The sequence below is a fragment of the Diachasma alloeum genome, unplaced genomic scaffold (assembly GCF_001412515.2).
Source record: "Diachasma alloeum isolate Michigan unplaced genomic scaffold, Dall2.0 Dall_scaffold_00181, whole genome shotgun sequence".
NCBI classification, from domain to species: Eukaryota; Metazoa; Arthropoda; class Insecta; order Hymenoptera; family Braconidae; genus Diachasma; species Diachasma alloeum.
The window spans coordinates 1,034,386-1,052,478 of NW_021680347.1; the positions used below are offsets into that span (position 1 = coordinate 1,034,386).

At 38.0% G+C, this 18,093-nt stretch overlaps 1 protein-coding gene and 1 pseudogene across 1 annotated transcript; one reads left to right on the plus strand and one right to left on the minus strand.

Moving 5' to 3' along the window:
* Positions 1 to 385: 385 nt before the first annotated feature.
* Positions 386 to 14,191, minus strand: LOC107046153 (annotated as a pseudogene).
* Positions 8,857 to 16,646, plus strand: LOC107046135 (Bardet-Biedl syndrome 1 protein homolog). The gene is made up of 4 exons (XM_015268661.2): positions 8,857 to 9,033; positions 10,119 to 10,328; positions 12,404 to 13,132; positions 16,017 to 16,646. Exons 1-4 carry the CDS (start codon positions 8,857 to 8,859, stop codon positions 16,644 to 16,646), a joined length of 1,746 nt encoding a protein of 581 aa, XP_015124147.1.
* Positions 16,647 to 18,093: the final 1,447 nt, after the last annotated feature.

Here is an 18,093-nt window from a genome sequence, read left to right on the forward strand (position 1 = left end):
ATTAGCACGAGATATCTACAACACATTCTCACTAAATTTTCATCTCCGACAGATGAAAACTAATGGTGTTGTTCCAGAAAACTACACTGATAGAATGATTCATTTATTCCAAATGAGATTCGGTAACTATTAACGAATGGTAGAGTTGAATATGACCAAATAAATATTGGTTAATAATTAACGAATGGTTCACTTGAAAGATGAAGCTCGAGTCAAACAAGGCTCTTCAAATATGCATTTGTTAACTATTAACGAATGAACATGTGGTGAGACCACATATATCCTAGCTTCCAACCAAATCCATTCGTTAACAATAACTAATCTTTTCTATCAGTGTAGGTCCTCATCATTCTGCATATGATTATATATATGTTTTACTTTATATAATAGTAACTATATATATCATATCAGAATTAGACCCATCGAGGACGTTTGACAAAGACAGGGAGCATTGAATGAGTAGATGGTCGCTTGATTACTGAGACATTCTTGGAGTTGGGCACTGGCACCGGCTTATGTATCATAGATTTCCGTAGTTGCGCTACTTCTTGCTGTTCGTAACATCGAATAGTTGCAATTTCCTGTACATAAACAATTCATTAATATTTTTCTGGAGATATGGATAAATGAAAGTCATATCTATTGGATACTTTACCATTCGTCGAACAACTTCCCGTTGACGTAGTTTTTCCTGCATCATCTCTTCGAATTGGCGACGTTCACGGGCTCGAATGGCAGTAGATAGTTGAGGAGATTTGGGAATCGTAATTGTACGTCTTCGTGGACTTTCTTCCGTGGACTTTGGACTCTGTAAATTATTGAAACAATCGATTAGAATTCTCTTTTAAGGCCTGGGTGTACTATCTTTCGAATGTTATCTGGATTTTTTTATCTTTCGTAATCCAAAATTGTCAATTGAGTGGTACATCATGTAGAAATTCCCAAAAATTATGATAGAATGATAAAAAAAATAGAAAAAATTCTGAATTTTTTCAAAGAGCGTTTTTAATTGAGATTCAGAATGAGTTGAAGAAAGTGGAAATTACAAATATCTGATTCGCTGTGGCAAATTATCTATTAGCTGTCATTTTCCATGGTGGATAACAGAACACTAACTCCTCATAGGAAGTCACAGCTAGGTATCTCAAGTTTCAAAACAGTGGTATGTAGTCATCTGCCATTTTGATCTAATAAAAGTGTGATTAAAAAATTCTCCAAAATATTACAACTTTTTTCAAAGAGTCTTTTCCGTAATAAATGTCTGTGTGCAGTGTGGGAAAAGATTTACGAAATTAGTCTTCCCCCTGCACGATATTGGGTGACGGCCGCCATTCGTCACCGTAAATCAGATATATTTTTCAATTTCTTGTTATTCAACTTATTCTGAATATAAATTAAACATGCTCTTTGAAAAAATTAAGAATTTCTTCTACTTTTTTAAAATTATTCATTCATAATTTTTCAAAACTTCTGCATGATGCAGGACTTAATTGGCAATTTCAGATGACGAAAAATGAAAAAAAAACATCGAGATAACGTTCGAAAGATAGTACACCCGGGCCTTAATTCCAAATTGATTTCACTAGTTTTTCGAAAGCCGCCTTACGGCGGTTCAATTTTTTGCATATTGAAATGTACACTGAAAACAAAATAGTATATTGTATACCAAGTGCGGAAAGTCACGAATTCGCAAACAAAATTACCTGAACAACAGTAGTACTTGTGTGCACATTAGGGGTGTTACTTGCATTGAATGCTCGCTTGAGCGGAGTTTTGGTCTGCGCACAATTCCCTGTAGTTTTATTCAATCCTTGACATGGTAATGCACCTGGAGTTTTGTTTGTGGTCTGAATTCTGGAAATACGAGATTCCCGGGGAGTTTGTGAAAGACTCCCCGCAGGTTCGCTCGGCCTCGATGTCCTAATGGGCTGTAAGACATTGGATTTTGCATTTGGGGTAGGTCTTGGTGGTGGTACGAGGCTTCCTGTGGGTCTACTGATTCTTGGTGTGAGAATTGGCTGCAGAACAGGCGTTTTTGCACTTGTAGTAGCTTTTGGAGTTTGCGCTTGAGGTGATGCACTCTTCGATACAAATTTAGGAGGCGTTTGGGGGACAGGCTTGAAGTTTGGCATCGGCCTGGCTTTAAAGGGTTGTGGGCTTGTTTTCTTTGTCAATAACTGGAAGAAAAGACATAAAGACAATGAAGTGAAAAAATAAGCTGTGTGAATTTTTCTTTGAATATGTTGCTCGCAGGTACGAAAATTTTTATAGAAAATCCTCGGTCTTGCACTACACCGAGAGAAAAACTAACATGTTCTCAAAGAAGTCTTGTTTGGGCCAACAAAATCGCTAGTTGAAAATTGCCAAAAAAGAATTTGTTTGGTTCGAATTTGAAAGTCTCAAACATGAATAATTGTTCTGCTTTCGACAGCAACGAAATATTTGGCTGAAGAGGCGGATAATTCACACCAGACGGTGCCTTTTCAGGATGAAAATATCTCTTATAGAGGAAAATTTATCAACAAATATTTTGTCCCTAAGTTACAAGATTGCTATCATATCATTATTATTGTTTCATTTAAGGGTTCATTTCTTATCTGTGATTATCAGATAGCCGAAACGAAAAACTACTATTCCTTGTTTCACATAAAACAAATATTTTTCGGGAGCAAAATACGTATGCGAGTATCGAATAACGAAGGAGCAGTACTAGAAATGACATTTCTTGCATGTACAAAGGATGCCATTTTTCTTGAACTACTAAATCTATTTTTGCGACAAAAATTTTTCATTCCGGCGCACTCTCTGCATGTTTGGCACAAAAAAATCCTTTTGTGATAATTTTCTAAAAACTATTTTCTTAGCACAAGTAAAACTTGTTTGAAAACTTCGTCGTTTTTCTCGCAGTGTAGAATATTGTATTAGTTTTTGGCCGATTGTAGACTGAGTGGAAAAATTAGTTCTGCCGAAAATGATATGTTCTCCTAAAGAGATCTTTTGATGTCCCACTGACATCGAAATATACTATTTTTCGGTCTTGTGACGAAAATAGTCCTTTTCACTTGTATCATAAAAGATAGTGTCCACCAAAACATGATAATTTCAAGAGGCAACTACAATTTTCTTGCCGAAAACTGCACGGAGAGAAATTTTTTAGAAGAATTCACTAGCGAAGTGGTAAAACGGTATAAGTCAATTTTGACTATTGGCCAGTTTTCAATGAATATCTTGGAATCTAAAAGAGATAGACAATTTTTTGTTATAACCTTTTTTGTAGAGCCGATTGAGAGCTGCAACAAATACACTGACGAAAATTTCGCTATTTTCCTTAGATTCGGAAATATTCTTCAAAAACTCAACTGGGAGATCAGTCGACTTAAACCGTTTTACCACTTCGCTACTGAATTCTAGTGCTAGCACGGGAAAAGAGGCGTAAAGTGACGGCCAGAAAAAAATCCAGTGCCGGCACTAGAAATTGTATTGGGGAAAACGTGAATTTTTCCTCGTATTTCTGTGAAAATTTCGTAGAAATCCCCAGAAATTTTACCAGAAATACCAAGAAATTTTACCTTAACAGCACTTGACTTTTTCACAGCCCGTGGATTGTGTTTTTTTCCAGTACTCGTACTAGAATTTTTCTTGAGAATTTCTCTCCGTGTGTTGTCTTCTTGCCGAAAACACATATTCTAGCATTCTAGCAGAGCAAATTTTTTCTCTTAGTGTATGAAACAAATCCACAGCTGTTCTGCGTGTTTTTATTATAGGGGCATGTTCAATAGAGAATATTTCATTGAAAAAAAAACAATAGATATTGATCTTTCTCGATAACTTATTCTTTTGAGATATTATGGATAAAAACTCCTCAGTATAAATTTTCCGAGTTTATTTCACTGCATTCTTTTTCATCTTATCGAAAATATCAAAGCAAAAAAAAAGTGGAAAATTGAAGCCGAGGAATTTCCATAGAAACAATTCCAACAGGATAAATTATGTAGAAATATCAGAGTCTATTGATTTTGATATAGAATATTTTTCCTGCCCATCATTTCTGTTAGAAAAAAAACAGAGAAAAGGTGCGGCATTTGATAATTGAGTCGGCGAAAAAGTTATAGAATTTTCTGGCGGATGCGCGAGATTTTTCTATGAATTTTCTCGCACGTACCGATATGTGAATTAAAATGAAACGTATAGATACCTCATAATAGCTTCGACGAGCGTCTCTCCTTTCACGATTCTCTCTTTCACGAGCTAAGAAACTGAATGGCTGGGCTTTCGGTGTGGATTTTTTATCAGATTGGTATGCTTCAGGTGGTTTGACTATTCTTGCTCTCTGTAATCGGTGAAAATACGAGATTATCGAAAGAGAAAATAAAAATAAATGATTCCAAACATAAGTCATTCCTATCACAATTCGTAGGCGGTCATTGTGAAGGAAAAACTCTATGAGCGCAGAAAGTGGTATTGGGATTTCATGGAAAATAATGAAACCAATAATCAATTAATTATGAGAGTCAATCGTTCCTTGGGGTCAATTATCTGTGATCAGACACTGTGTACTATAAAATTTTACAAAAAATTTACCGCATTCGGAATTTATCAATCTACCACATTTTTTTTAAAGAATGTCTTAAGGACCGTTTTCTCATAAAATAGAAAAATCGAGTTCGGGGGGACCTCCGATGTATTATCTCCTAAACTTGGTAGTGCAGCTACACAGTTTAGGCGATAATAATTTAGAAAAAATAGTACATTAGAGTACAAGGGCACAAATTTCGTTTTCGACGAATGTGAAGTTTACAGGCCGAGCCAAAGGCGAGGTCTGTATTCACATTCGTTGAAAACGAAGTTTATGCCCGAGTGGCCTATACTATTTTATGCCACATCGTGCAGAAGTCGAGTTTGACGCACTTGAAGCGATGCACTTGACTTATTGCACGGTGTGCCATAAAATTTTTAATAGCTGGGAAATATTATAAATATTATCTATGAAAAAGATGAGGACAATCGTAAGAAAAAACTATTTTCTGGGGATATAGCTTACATATGGAAAGAATAAATTCGATGTTTCCCGGGAATTTTTAGAAAAATTCTAGTGCTAGCACGGGTAAAGAGGCGCAAAGTGACGGTCAGGAAAAAATTCTAGTACCGGCACTAGAAATTTTATTGGAGAAAACGTGAATTTTTCCCCGTATTTCTGTGAAAATTTTACAGAAATCCCCAGAAATTTTACCAGAAATACCAAGAAATTTTACCTTAACAGCACTAGAATTTTTCACAGCCGGTGAATTGTAATTTTTTCCAGTACTTGTACTACAATTTTTCTAGAAAATTTCTCTCCGTGTAAGCACTAGTACCACAATATATTATCACGACATATTTTTCGTTTACACCCGGATAATCGCCATTTGAACAGCATGTTCGGGAACTGGAAATAGTACACCCTATCTTCTTCAATTAATTTGTCCCCCAGGAACTAATCCAATATCAACGTAATTCATTCAATTGAGTGGAGTGTCTCCACTTGATGCATTTCTATTAAATTTTTTCATACGTGTATTCCTCAATCCTTTTTCCATCTTCTAAGAGGGTGAATAACCCCAACTTGAACTCATGAAGCTATAGCACGTGTATGTCTGTATGTTTTGATTTAGTTTCTCGACAGTTATTCAGTCTCATGTATTGAAACGGTAACCAAGATTTGTTATGAACTTGATAGTCCTCGATGAAAAAAAAATCAACATTCCGTCAAAGATTAGAAAAACCCGTTTAGTGCGATTCACGTGATGTCCCAAATCAACAAAATATCTCAGAACTTCAAAGCACTCAAGAATCTGAAGAATCAATTTACCTTCACTGGCGGAGGATCAAGAACAGAATCGTTCTGCTGTGAACTAGCGTCAGCAACCGCAATAGAACAAGCGTTGAGGGACCTATAAAAATAAAAGAATCATAGGATAAATCAAAAACGCATAATTAAATACAAAAAGAAAACAAGAGATTTGTCGTAGAATTACTTACATAACAATCTCCATAGGTGCATCCACCGAAGCCTGCCCCCCTTCATCTTTCTCTTCCTGACAAAATTGCTCGTCATTAACAGTGGGCTCAATATTCTCCTTGTTTTCCTGTGCGGCATTGCGATATTGGCACCATGAATTTCGATAATCCTCTTGATTGACATCTGATTTAGTCCAGGATATCGGTGACTGCTTCTCTAGTTTATCGAAAACCATTGAAGCGTTGGATTCGAAAACATTTTCCATGACGCTGATTGGCGAATCAATACACTCGTTCAGATGCATCGATAACAGTGGTGGGTATCGTACAGCAGGAAATGCACTGAATTCGATGTTACTCCTTCTAGAGCAGTAATTTGACTGACGAGTTCTTCTTCTTCGGTTCGATATGCAGACTGACGAATTAGAAAATTCGGTGCTTCGGAAAAATTCGAGAATGCTCAGGTACTCAACTACGTCCAGCACGTGCGACCCTCGGTAAATTCTAATTGCGATAAATGAACATTGGGAGGGAGTAAAGACAGGGGGGAGGGAGAGAGGGTAAGAGACCTTTGAAGGCAGATGGACCTTTGGCAAATACTCGAGCCCTAGGTACGTAAGTGCGATGAGTCATCAATTCGCCAGGTCAAAGATCCAGGTAGGATGTTAAGACCGAAAGAATGAAGGACCCGTGTCTTCTGTCTCGAAAACCCTGAGACAAGGGATTTGCTGGGATATTCGGTCTACAGTTTAGACTCTGAACTGTAGGCTAGAATATACTGCCGGGGATTAGGGCGGTGGAAAGGTATCAATAAATGAGTAAAGTTGAGGATTTCGAGAGACGAAATGTCCCTGAAATTGTGGGAGAGATACACTGGGCTTATAGTTGTAAATAAATATTTAGAGGGGCGCTTTCGGAACGCATTGGGCAGTAAAAAATTATAGTACGTATATTTTTCATCGAATAGTAGAGTTATGCTGCTATAAAATAATCTGCAGTTGGAAAAATTAAGGACTTATGAGAAAATTTGGTGGAACATCCTTGCGCTTTTGCTTTCCAAAGGCCGCAATTTTTCTGTTTTTTTGTTCAACCCAGTGGCCAGCATCCACACGTATGAAAAAATCCTGTGGAGAATTCGAACATTTCCTATAGGATTTTTCTGGTGGGATTTCCTATAGGATTTCTTATAGAATTTTCTATAGGATTTCCTATAGAATTCACTATAGGGTTTTCTATAGAAAGTAACACACAAAATTGAGACTCGAAACCAATCGGTCACAAGGGTCAGGATTAGGGTCATAATTCTGATAGGAAATTCTATAGGGAATCCTATAGGAAATCCTATCAGAAAAATCCTATAGGAATCCTCATTCATTCGAATTCTATAGGTTCGATATCCTATAGGAAATCCTATAGCATTTTTTCATACATGATCGTATAGAAATTTGCTATACGGATATTTTTTATACAAATTATTTTAATACGATTTCTATAGATTTGATCCTATACAACTCACTGCCACATGTATAGAAACATTTCGTATCAAGTTGCGACATTTTTCTACGTTTTTCTCTGGAGCGTTTAACGTCTTTTGTATGAAAACAAAAATTTATGTTAAAATTTATGGATAGAAATATTCCTATAGAAAATTTCTATACGATTTTTTCATACGTGCAGTTTAGTCTCTGGATAGTGTAATGTTCATTCTCCACTCTTTTTTAATGCGTTTGACGGACCATCAGCAATATTTCAGTAGCGAAACGGTAACACGATATAAGTCGACTTAGCTCTTAGCTAAGTTTTCAATAGAAGTATCTTCAGCTCCATAGTTTCTATGAAGAAAATATGAGAGAGTAACATTTAAGGATATCCAAGTACCTTGCCTATTTTTTTCCATCGAAATTCTTTTGTACTTTTGTAGTCGAACATCAGTGCTTTCATTTGAGCCCCATTTTATTTTACTATTAAACTATTTTTATTATTTTATTAAAATAAAAAGTCAGAAGAATTCGATTTTTTTATGCAACTTATTCAATTGAGATATTTTCTATAGAATTTCTTCGGCTCAAATTTTCAAAGTTTTATTTTCATTTTTTTCATGAGAAGGAAAGAAAAATAGAATGAAAAAAAAAATAGAAAATCTGAGCCGAGGAAATTCTATAGAAAATATCTGAAGAGAATAAGTTATATTGAAAAATCAAATTCTATTGACTTTTTCTGTCGAATATTTTCTATTGAGAAGAAAAACGCGCAAAAAGGCAGTAGAATTTTTCAATAAATTCGACATGAAACTGATAAAATTTTCCATGAAAGTTCAGTAGAATTCAATAGAATTTTCTAGTGAATTCATTAGATTTTTCTACAAAATTTTTTTGTGCGTGATTGTATTTCCAAAATATTCGGATTTCCTCTGAAATTTTTCCCCCTGTAAAATTAAGCAAATGGGAAAATTGCAAACGTTTCAAGTCAACGCAGAACCCAGTTCATACATTCAAAAGAATAATCACAATGTCTTTGAAAAAATGTAATTTGCACTGCAGAGCGCGTTGTAACCGGGTCACCATGGATACAACAATCACAACATGTGCATGTGTACATTCGATATGGAGTGGACACGGGATTATTATCAATGTCATTCGGTGAATTATGAAACTGATGGGACGCATCGGAGAGAAAACTTGATGAGATTTTTATCCTAATCCTAGTTATTACTGTAATAGACAAATTCGTTGATCGTCATGAGTCCTTGAAAATCATCGAAACAAAACTGAAATTCAGGTAACGCCTGTATACTTGTTATCGTTATGTGTGGTCCTTGGAAATCGAATGAAATAAAATGTTGATTGTCCTTCAATCAGGATGGAACGGCCTGTAGGCTCTCGGCTGAGCACCAACCGGTGGCTGGACGCGGTCTGGGAGCCGAGTGCAAACATGCATGTTCTTCCTGGTGGCCTCGACATGCTGGACGTGTCTGGTGATAACGAAGCTAGGCTAATAGTAACTGATCTAGGATCAGAAGCAACGGATTCTGCAAAAGTACATTAACCATTTCGTTTTTTCATTTCAATTCAGTAGCGAAGTGGTAAAACGGTTTAAGGGGAGACTACTATGAGTTTTAAAAGTCGTGGGTTATTGGAGTGAGACTTTTTATACGTTGAATATCGATTATATAGATCTGAAAACGAATAATTAGTGCAAAAATAGTACATTACATGCCCGAGCCTTGGAAAACAGATCACCGCCCCCCACGTGCAAGATTGCCTTCCGAGCCGAAGGGGAGGATGGCAAGCACGTGGGGGAGGGCGATATATTTTTCATGGTGAGGTGTGTACATTAATTTTCAGGTCCCGTGACAAGAAAAAAATTTTTTTTTGTTCGTTTGCCCGAAAACGCTTAAAATGCCAAAAACAGTCCAGGGCCTCCAATTTTTGAACTACGAAGGATTTTTTTTTAATTTCCGGAAAAATGTGGAATAACAATTACAAGCTATTTTTTTTAAATTCGCCTCTTACATGACTAAATTTGCTTTTTTTGTATTTTTTTACACAAATACTGAATTTTTTTATATGGAAAAAAAAAAACGAAATCAGTGTAGGAGTCGAATTCTAAAAAACTGGCTCGTAATTGTTGTTCCACACATTATTCAGAAAATTTTGTAGCTCAAAAATTGTAGGCCCTGGACTGTTTTTAGCATTTTAAGCGTTTTCGGGCAAACGAACAATAAAAAAAAATTTTTTTTGCACTAATTATTCGTTTTCAGATCTATATAATTGATCTTCAACGTATGAAAAATCTCACTCCAATAACCCACGATTTTTAAAACTCATAGTAGTCTCCCCTTAAGTCGACTCATCTCCCAGTTTTTCGGAGAATATTTCGGAGTTTTCGGAGAATATTTCCGAATCTAAGGGAGATAGGAAAATTTTCGTAACTACATTTGTTGTAGCTCTCAGTTGGCTCTATAAAAAAGGTTATAACAAAAATTTTGCTGTCTCCCTTAGATTCCGAGGTATTCATTGAAGACTGGCCAATTGTCAAAATTGACTTGAACCGTTTTACCATTTTGCTATTGAATTATTAATTTTTCATTCTTCATTAATTGATAAACTTATTTTCTTCAGATTAGAGTATATAAGGGGGCTGATCAAGTCACCGAGCATAACATGATAGAGCCTCCATGCGGAGTCGTTGGGTTTTATTCCGAAAACGCAGAGCCGAGGTCAACGGCGGTTGCTGTGGGGGCTGGATCCAGTGTATATATTTATAAAAATATGAGACCCCACTTTAAATATTGCCTGCCGTACCTAGATGCTCATCCCAAAGAAAGAGAGGTAAGTAAAACAAAGATTATATCTCAGGTTTCAAGTTGAGGGTAAAATTGACCTGTAAAGGCATATCTTTATGGATGTTTCCTAATAAATTAAATACTTTCTCCTGAAAGGACAGAATTTTGGAACACAATATTCCTTATGTGGAGATTCAAATGATTGAGCAAATACTTATAATTTTCAAAATATTATTCAGTACTTTTTTGTGAATATTTTAGAGAGCGGGATATTGAGATTCATTGATTTAAAATAATGTAAGAAATTATTCCAACATCACAATGATACGCTTATGAAAACTACACGAAGAAAAAACTCTTAGAACAATTCATGTACTGGCATGGTGAATTACCTGAAATTTTGTAGAAAGCTCGAGAATTATCTGAAATTTCCTAGAATAACCCAGCTTTTACTGGAATTTTCGAGAATATTCAAGAATTTTTCTGAATGTTTTATATATTTTCAGGAAGTTATACATTATTAATATGAATAATGTAATTATACATTATTCATATTGCCTCTATTGAACTAATTCCTCAATATTAATTGAAAACGCTCTTTCAAAATGCTCTGAATTTTTTTAACTTTTTTATCAAACCAAATTCATAATTTTCGGGGGTCCGTGAATGATGGGGCATCGAGTTGAATTTCCGCGATACAAATCGATCAAAAACAGCAATCTGAATAACGTTCAGCAGATAATGGAGGCAAGCTTTAACCCTCTATCACTCGCCCTCAGCCGCCAGCCTTCATCCGTCGCACGGTTAGCGCAGCGCCGCTGGGTTAAACCGAGCGCACTGTTGCCACCTTGGCACTTACCACTATACGCGCATTCCACGTGTGGCATTGAATGTAGCAACACTGTCGTTCGAGGGGTTGACAGGGACTCGCTCGCACTGGGCGGTGCGGCACCGCTTTTGTCTGTTCGATGTTTTTTTTTCTTTTTTAGATAAACAAATTTCCCGAGAAAAAAAACGGACACCGCCAACGCTTAACCTAGGTTGGTCACCCTATGAGGGAAACCCCGCCGCGCGTCGTTTTTCATTCATTACAATTCAGTAGCGAAGTGGTAAAACGGTACAAGTCAATTTTGACTATTGACCAATTTTCAATGAATATCTCGGAATCTAAGGGAGATGGCAAAATTTTTGTTATAACTTTTTTTGTAGACACGATTGAGTGCTACAACAAATATTACAACGAAAATTTCGCTATCTCCCTTAGATTCGGAAATATTCCTCAAAAACTCAACTGGGAGATGAGTCGACTTAAGCCGTTTTATCACTTCGCTACTGAATTGACTGGCTAACCGGAAAATTCCAAAAAATTTGACTTTGTCAATTGAAGGGTCTAAGAAATTATAGTAGATTTCAGAACAACATATTTCCCAAAATTCCTAAAAAAAAACAAATTATTTCGGACAGATGAATTATCTTTTCCCATGTTAAGGGGTAACGGAAGCCGTCGCAAAAGTTTGTTTTTTTACCCCATTTTTCTCCGATTGTGTCTAATATAAATGGCTGAAATCTTTACCAAGTATTGAGCGAAATCTAAGCGTTATCGTCCATCTATTATTTTTTAGCATCAGCTGTGTCGTTAAGTTTTCTGCATTTTTTTTTTGCGAAAAATCTGAAAATTAATAGATGGAGGACGACAGTTAGTCTCCCCTCAATACTTGGTGAAAATTTCAGCCATTTATATTGGACACAATCGGAGAAAAATGGGTTGAAAAAACAAACTTTTGCGGCGGCTTCCGTTACCCCTTAAATGAAATTGCCCATGACGCGACGTTGCCGGAAACTCGCTAAACGCGCCCGAGGAGTGTAGAGTGAATTCGGCAACGCTAAAGCCTAAATAACACGGCGGCGAATCCCCTCGGAGGTGACCAAGTCGCAGAGTCGCGTTTGGTGACCAGATTAGGGTTAATAAAAGGATTGAACTAGGAACTCTAATTTTTTCAGAATGTTTAAGCGTTGAGAAATCCGGTAAAATATAAAAAAAAGAAAACGGGCGGCGCCGCGCTCTTTGAGCGAGTGATCGAGGGTTAAAAACTAAACTAATAAACTATTTCTCTCCAATAGATATGGCATAGAGCGGGTTTGGACTTGGATTTAAATGTTCTCTCCCTTCGTGACGACCTAGAGCTCCTCTTCAAAGAACTAGGAGCAGCATTCATCTCCCCTCGAACCATAAAATTCTTGTCAATGGATGAGAATCTCCGAGTTGAATTTGCCGAGCAATACCGTCGCCTCCCTCTCATCCGCATGAATGCTGTCTCAACCATCGGTTTAATTCGCAAAGACTCGTGGAATGAGCCAGCCAGTAGTTGCATAATAGTGGGTACTGAGTCTGGAGAAATACTAATATTGCATCCCAGGTCATTTTCACTGGTGGACAAGCATCACATCGGTTGGGCACCAGTGGCGGTGACCAGTACCGGTCTCTGGTCCGGCGACGGTCGAATATTTGTGATTTCCAGAGACGGAAGAATAGGAGCGGTGCGGAAAGGATGGGATACAATAAATCTGTGGGAGAAATTACCAGCCCCTGCCGTTGCCATTTCCACTCTCACTTGTGATGGTGCTGCAGTGGCTTTGATGGACGGTACATTGTGCGGATTCTCGGGCAATGGAGTTAAATTATGGAGGATTCAGCTACCTGGACTGGTGCTAGATCTTACGAGTCTTCCAGTTCCACAGACGGGACTTTCTTTATTAGCCATCAGTGTACCACGCTCTGGTGTTCTCATTTATGATGGACAGCATCACGTGGACACGATTAATATGATGGAACCCGTATCAGCGATGAAGGTATTGTTAGTCTATTGAATTTTATACTAGTACTTAGAGGGCTACGCCCTCTGCTCGCTCCGCTCGCCAACCCCTATATGACCCACTCATTACCCTTAATCTGACCCTCGTGAACCTTATTTTGACCCTCATGACCCTTAATCTGACCCTCGCGGGTAAATGTTAAGAAAGACCTCCTCACCTCCGATCTTTTTCAAATTTAGACCATGTTTTTAGGACCCTAAAACTAGGCCCCACACATATTTTCAAGTGTCGGAAACGATTCTAAAGGGTTGAAATTGAGCCACGCGATCTCACCGCTCTTTGCATTACCCGGGACCAACCACGTGGAGGTGGCGGTCCTCTGGTCCCTCGACAACACATTTTAATATATAAAAGACAATCGGACAACACAAAGATGGATGAGGGGTAGTCTAGGCCAAGCAACCCACCTACCACCCACCCCGAACACAGCCGTGCAGTCCGCCACTGTGCCACCTTACAGCATATATTAAATTTAATAATAATAATAATGACTCACGACTATGCTCGAGGTAGGGGAGGGGCAATTCAGCCCATCCCACGTATGAAAAAATCGTATAGAAATTTTCTATACGGATTGCGTATAGAATTTCTATAGGATTTTCGTATATGATATTCGGATATTTCTATACGGATATTTTTTATATAATTTCTATACGATTTCTACAGGTTTGATCCTATACGACCCACTTCTTCCTGTATAGAAACATTTCGTTAGGAGTTGCGACATTTCTCTACGTTTTTCTCTGGAGCGTTTAGACATCTTTTGTATAAAAACAAAAGTTTATGTAAATATTTATGTATAGAAATAATTCGTATAGAAAATATTCGTATAGAAATATCCGAATATCATATACGGTAATCCTATAGAATTCTTATACACAATCCGTATAGAAAGTTCCTATACGATTTTTTCATACGTGTCCCCCCCTCAGGTGAGATGACAGATGGTTTATAATGCGTAGCTACAGTATTAAAGAATGTTTCGAACCTGTCGGCTAACTTTACGGAGCGCCTAAACATGAATTCTGCCAGATATCCGTGGTAGTGTTCCTCGCAGGTGCCGTATCTCGGGAGGTCGCCCTTCAGGTCTCTCCACGTCCTTTCAATCCCCTTCGTGTGAGCTCCTGTGACCTCATCCACGAAGGCGACAGAGTGATTTACCGTGAGGTGGCTGTATCCTTCGTGTCCCAGGCGCGCGTATGCCCTCTACTGATTAGAGATGATCGTCGTTTTTGGTCGAATCCATCTCCTGATGATCCCCGTCAGGGTTCTAGCTCCCCGATCAGGCACCACGGTGATAGAAAGGGCTTTGGATTCCCTTTCCATTGCACCAAATACCCATCTTCCATCGATAATCCGACCTCTGTTATATTTCCTGTGGCCGACCTTGGTCTCGTCGATTTCCACAACAACACCCGGTCCGCCTAACCTTGTGGAATGGTCTTCACACCAGTCCACAAGTGCTTCACGGATGAAGTTGGACCAGTCAACCACAGTAGGATGTGACAAGCCGAGGGCCCACTCCAAGAATTCTTGTCGTGGGAGACTTGTCGTGAGGTATAAGGCTATGAATTTCATAGCCTTTGGGATGGGTATATGGAGTACATGAACCATGAACCATGGTATGCACTCAGCCTGGTATCGCACCGTCGAGACACTTTCCTCCTGTGGCCATCAACAGTGTGATATTTCCTCCGACAACTAAACTGATCACCTTGATCATTGAGGGTCATAGGTTTACCACACTTGTGACACACCACTTCACTTAAAATCACATTTTTTGTACGCAAGAATTGAAGAGCTCTCTCCCGATCGGAACACTGCTCAAATATCGCTTCTAAATCCATGTTTATCGCACTGTAGAATAAACACGACTGACCACACTCTCGTCGGGTGCCCGTGTTAATCCCCCGAATAATCGCAACAGTGCCTAAAATGTAAACAATACGGCACGTGTACTGTACTCGGCAACACAACACGGTAACACGACATTCTTACGCGCTAGACACGATGGCATTCTTAAACAATTCACCACACCTCAGGAATGCATTTCCGACCCTTGATTTTCCGCGATTCGTAATCCGCATACCTAATTTAATCAATTTATCATTTTTAAAATCGATTTTCGTCTGAGGCGGTCCCTCCCAACATTTACCCCTCCCCCCATAACAGCCAGAAGTGGACTAAATTTTTTGATCGACAATTCAAATGCAGAATATTTTATTTTTCGTCTTTACTGGAATCGGAAGACAATAGCAATTTGAAGAAAATATTGGAGTGTTTACTCTCCGGCTTGCGTGGGGACAGAGTGGGGGAAACGCTCGAGCGGCGAGACAAAAAAATTGAGGGGAAGTTCGACACTAACCAATATGCCTCTAACCAGAGCCTCTAACAAGTAGTTTTTCGTCTCCATTACTTAAGAAACGGCGAAGAGTCAAACGGGAGAGACAAGCAGTCAGAAGAGTCAGACGTTCTTAACCCTAGTTTGGTCACCAATCGCGACCCTGCGACTTGGTCACCTCCGTGGGGATTCGCCGCCGTGTTATGTAGGTTTTAGCGTTGCCGAATTCACTCTATACTGCCCGGGCGTGTTTAGCGAAATTCCGGCAACATCGCATCCTGGGAAATTTCATTTAAAGTAGCTCTACCCTTAAGGAGGTTATATTTCAATTCAAAGATTTTTAAAAACTACAACAAATCGCCTAAAAACTCTGTGTGATTCGGAATCGTATTTTTTTACCTCATTTAATTGTCTTTCATGTTTTTATAAATGAAAATGTTGAAAATTTTTTCTTCATCTTCTCAACAATCAAAACAATATATTATTATAGCAAATAGAAATGGAAATTATTTTTTCTAGTACGGTCGCATGGGTCAGGAAGAACGTGCAATGGCTATGGTAACAATTCCCGGGGGTTTAGCTGTCAAAATATTGAAGAGAACAGCAAATTTCTCAGCGAGACCGGGCACATCTCATTCCATTACCGAACTAGGCCAAAGTACATTCGCAATACCGAAGAAAACTCGTTTATTCGTCGAGCAGACAATCAGAGAAAGAGCAGAAGCGAAGAAAATACATAATACATTTCAGCAAGGATTCCTGCGGTTGAGATTGACGGTAGCGAAAAAAGCTCAACAGGAGTTAAATTCTGGAAAGGAACCCAGCATCAATCCGATTACTATGGAAGCTAGTGTTCTTGGTTTAGGTCCAACTTATGTCTTGCGTACTATCGTGACAAATTTATCTGAAGAACCTTCAGAACCGTCACTTTTCCTCGTCTTCAGGGGAGTAGAGACTATTATAAAACCGAGAGTTGTAGAATTACCATTGCTACCAAGTGGAATTCCAATTCCTGTTGTGGTGAAAGCTACGCCTACATCCGCGGTAGCTGAGAAGGTACAGATATTGTTGTGTAAGAAGGGAAAAATTAAGCCAATTGCTAGTGCCAGTCTTTTGTTGCCACTTGCAGAGCCAGACATTGAAGTGTAAAAAAGTATATGTACAGTGTGAACTATGACTTAAGAAAGTGGTAAATTGTGTATGATCTCATTGTGATAATGTGAAAAATAAAACGTTGCACGATTTATTTTCATTCTTGAAAATTTTATTGAAAAATTTTACCTCTGAGTTGGCGAATTGGAAGGAGCGGTCACAAGAGAACGTGGAAGTCGAGGCAAGACGAGAGAATCTCCTCGAGAGATCAGAGGAATGACCTACTCTTTTGCCGTGAACGGGGGCGAGATTAATTATTGAATTTATGAGAAAAAAATATGTGATTTCTATCAATAATTATTTTGATATTTATGCAAATACTAGAATTGTAAAAAAAAATATTTGCGTTTTTTATCGCAAAAGTGACGATTTCGATTCGACTCATAGAGTTCGATCGAGTAAAAGACCACTATTCCGCACTCGCGACGAAATATAATATAGGGGAGGATGTAAAATGGACACTTTGGACTTTTTTAAAATTACTCATAACTCAGAAACAAATTTATCAATTGAGCTCAGTTTAGGCTCATTACAAAGGGGAAGAAATGTTCTTTTCAGGTCCCTGGAGACGAAAATTAATATACACACCTCGCCATGGAAAACATATCACCCTCCCCCACGTGCTTGCCATCCTCAAGGCTCGGGCATGTGATGTACTACTGTATCGAAACAAAAATTATTGAATTTCATCAACATTTCAAGCTGTCATTAACATTTTTAAAAAAGTCAAAAGTGTCCATTTTACCCCAACCTCCCCTAAGTAGTGAAGTGGTCAATCGGTTTAAGTCGACTTAACTCCCAGCGGAGTTTTTGTTGAATAACTCGGAATTTAAAAAAGATAGCGAAATTTTTGTACTATCTTTTTCGATAGTCTTCATTTTTCTTTACAAAAAAGATTTCTGAAAAAATTTTATTAACTCCTTTAGAATTTTAGATATTTATCGAGAACCAGCGCTAGAATGGAATTGGCTTAAGGTGTTTCTCCTAAAAAGTCAAAATAATGAAAAAAAAATTGGAAAATTTACGAGAGAAAATTCTGAGTATGCTGCATCATTACGAATTCTTGCACATTTTTTTCAGTTCTCAGTCTCAAGAAAAAAAATAATGAAATTTGGATGTTTTTGTAACCCTTCCAGCTGTACCCTCCGAGGTTACCCCACTCTCAATTAGGGAAATTTCCATGGCACTCAACAAAATAATGAACTATTAAGGAAAAACTAGTGGGGGATAAATCAAATCTTTCTTGAGAACACGTATAAGTTTCAGATTTTTTTCAGGTTTCATAAAGAAGTTTTTTGAACAAATGATCCGGAAAATTATGAGTTGCGGGGCAATTACGCCCTCACGCGCAGGCGTGAGGGTCTAATTGCCCCGAAACTCATAATTTTCCGAACATTTTTTCGAATAACTTTATTATGAAATCTGAAAAAAATCTGAAACTTAT

Bases quoted from the DNA above. Each gene is read 5' to 3' on its own strand.
- LOC107046135 (XM_015268661.2), top strand. From the start codon at position 8,857: ATGGAACGGCCTGTAGGCTCTCGGCTGAGCACCAACCGGTGGCTGGAC. The intron at 9,034-10,118 runs GTACATTAACCA...TATTTTCTTCAG, and splicing joins AAGCAACGGATTCTGCAAAA to ATTAGAGTATATAAGGGGGC. The intron at 13,133-16,016 runs GTATTGTTAGTC...TATTTTTTCTAG, and splicing joins AACCCGTATCAGCGATGAAG to TACGGTCGCATGGGTCAGGA.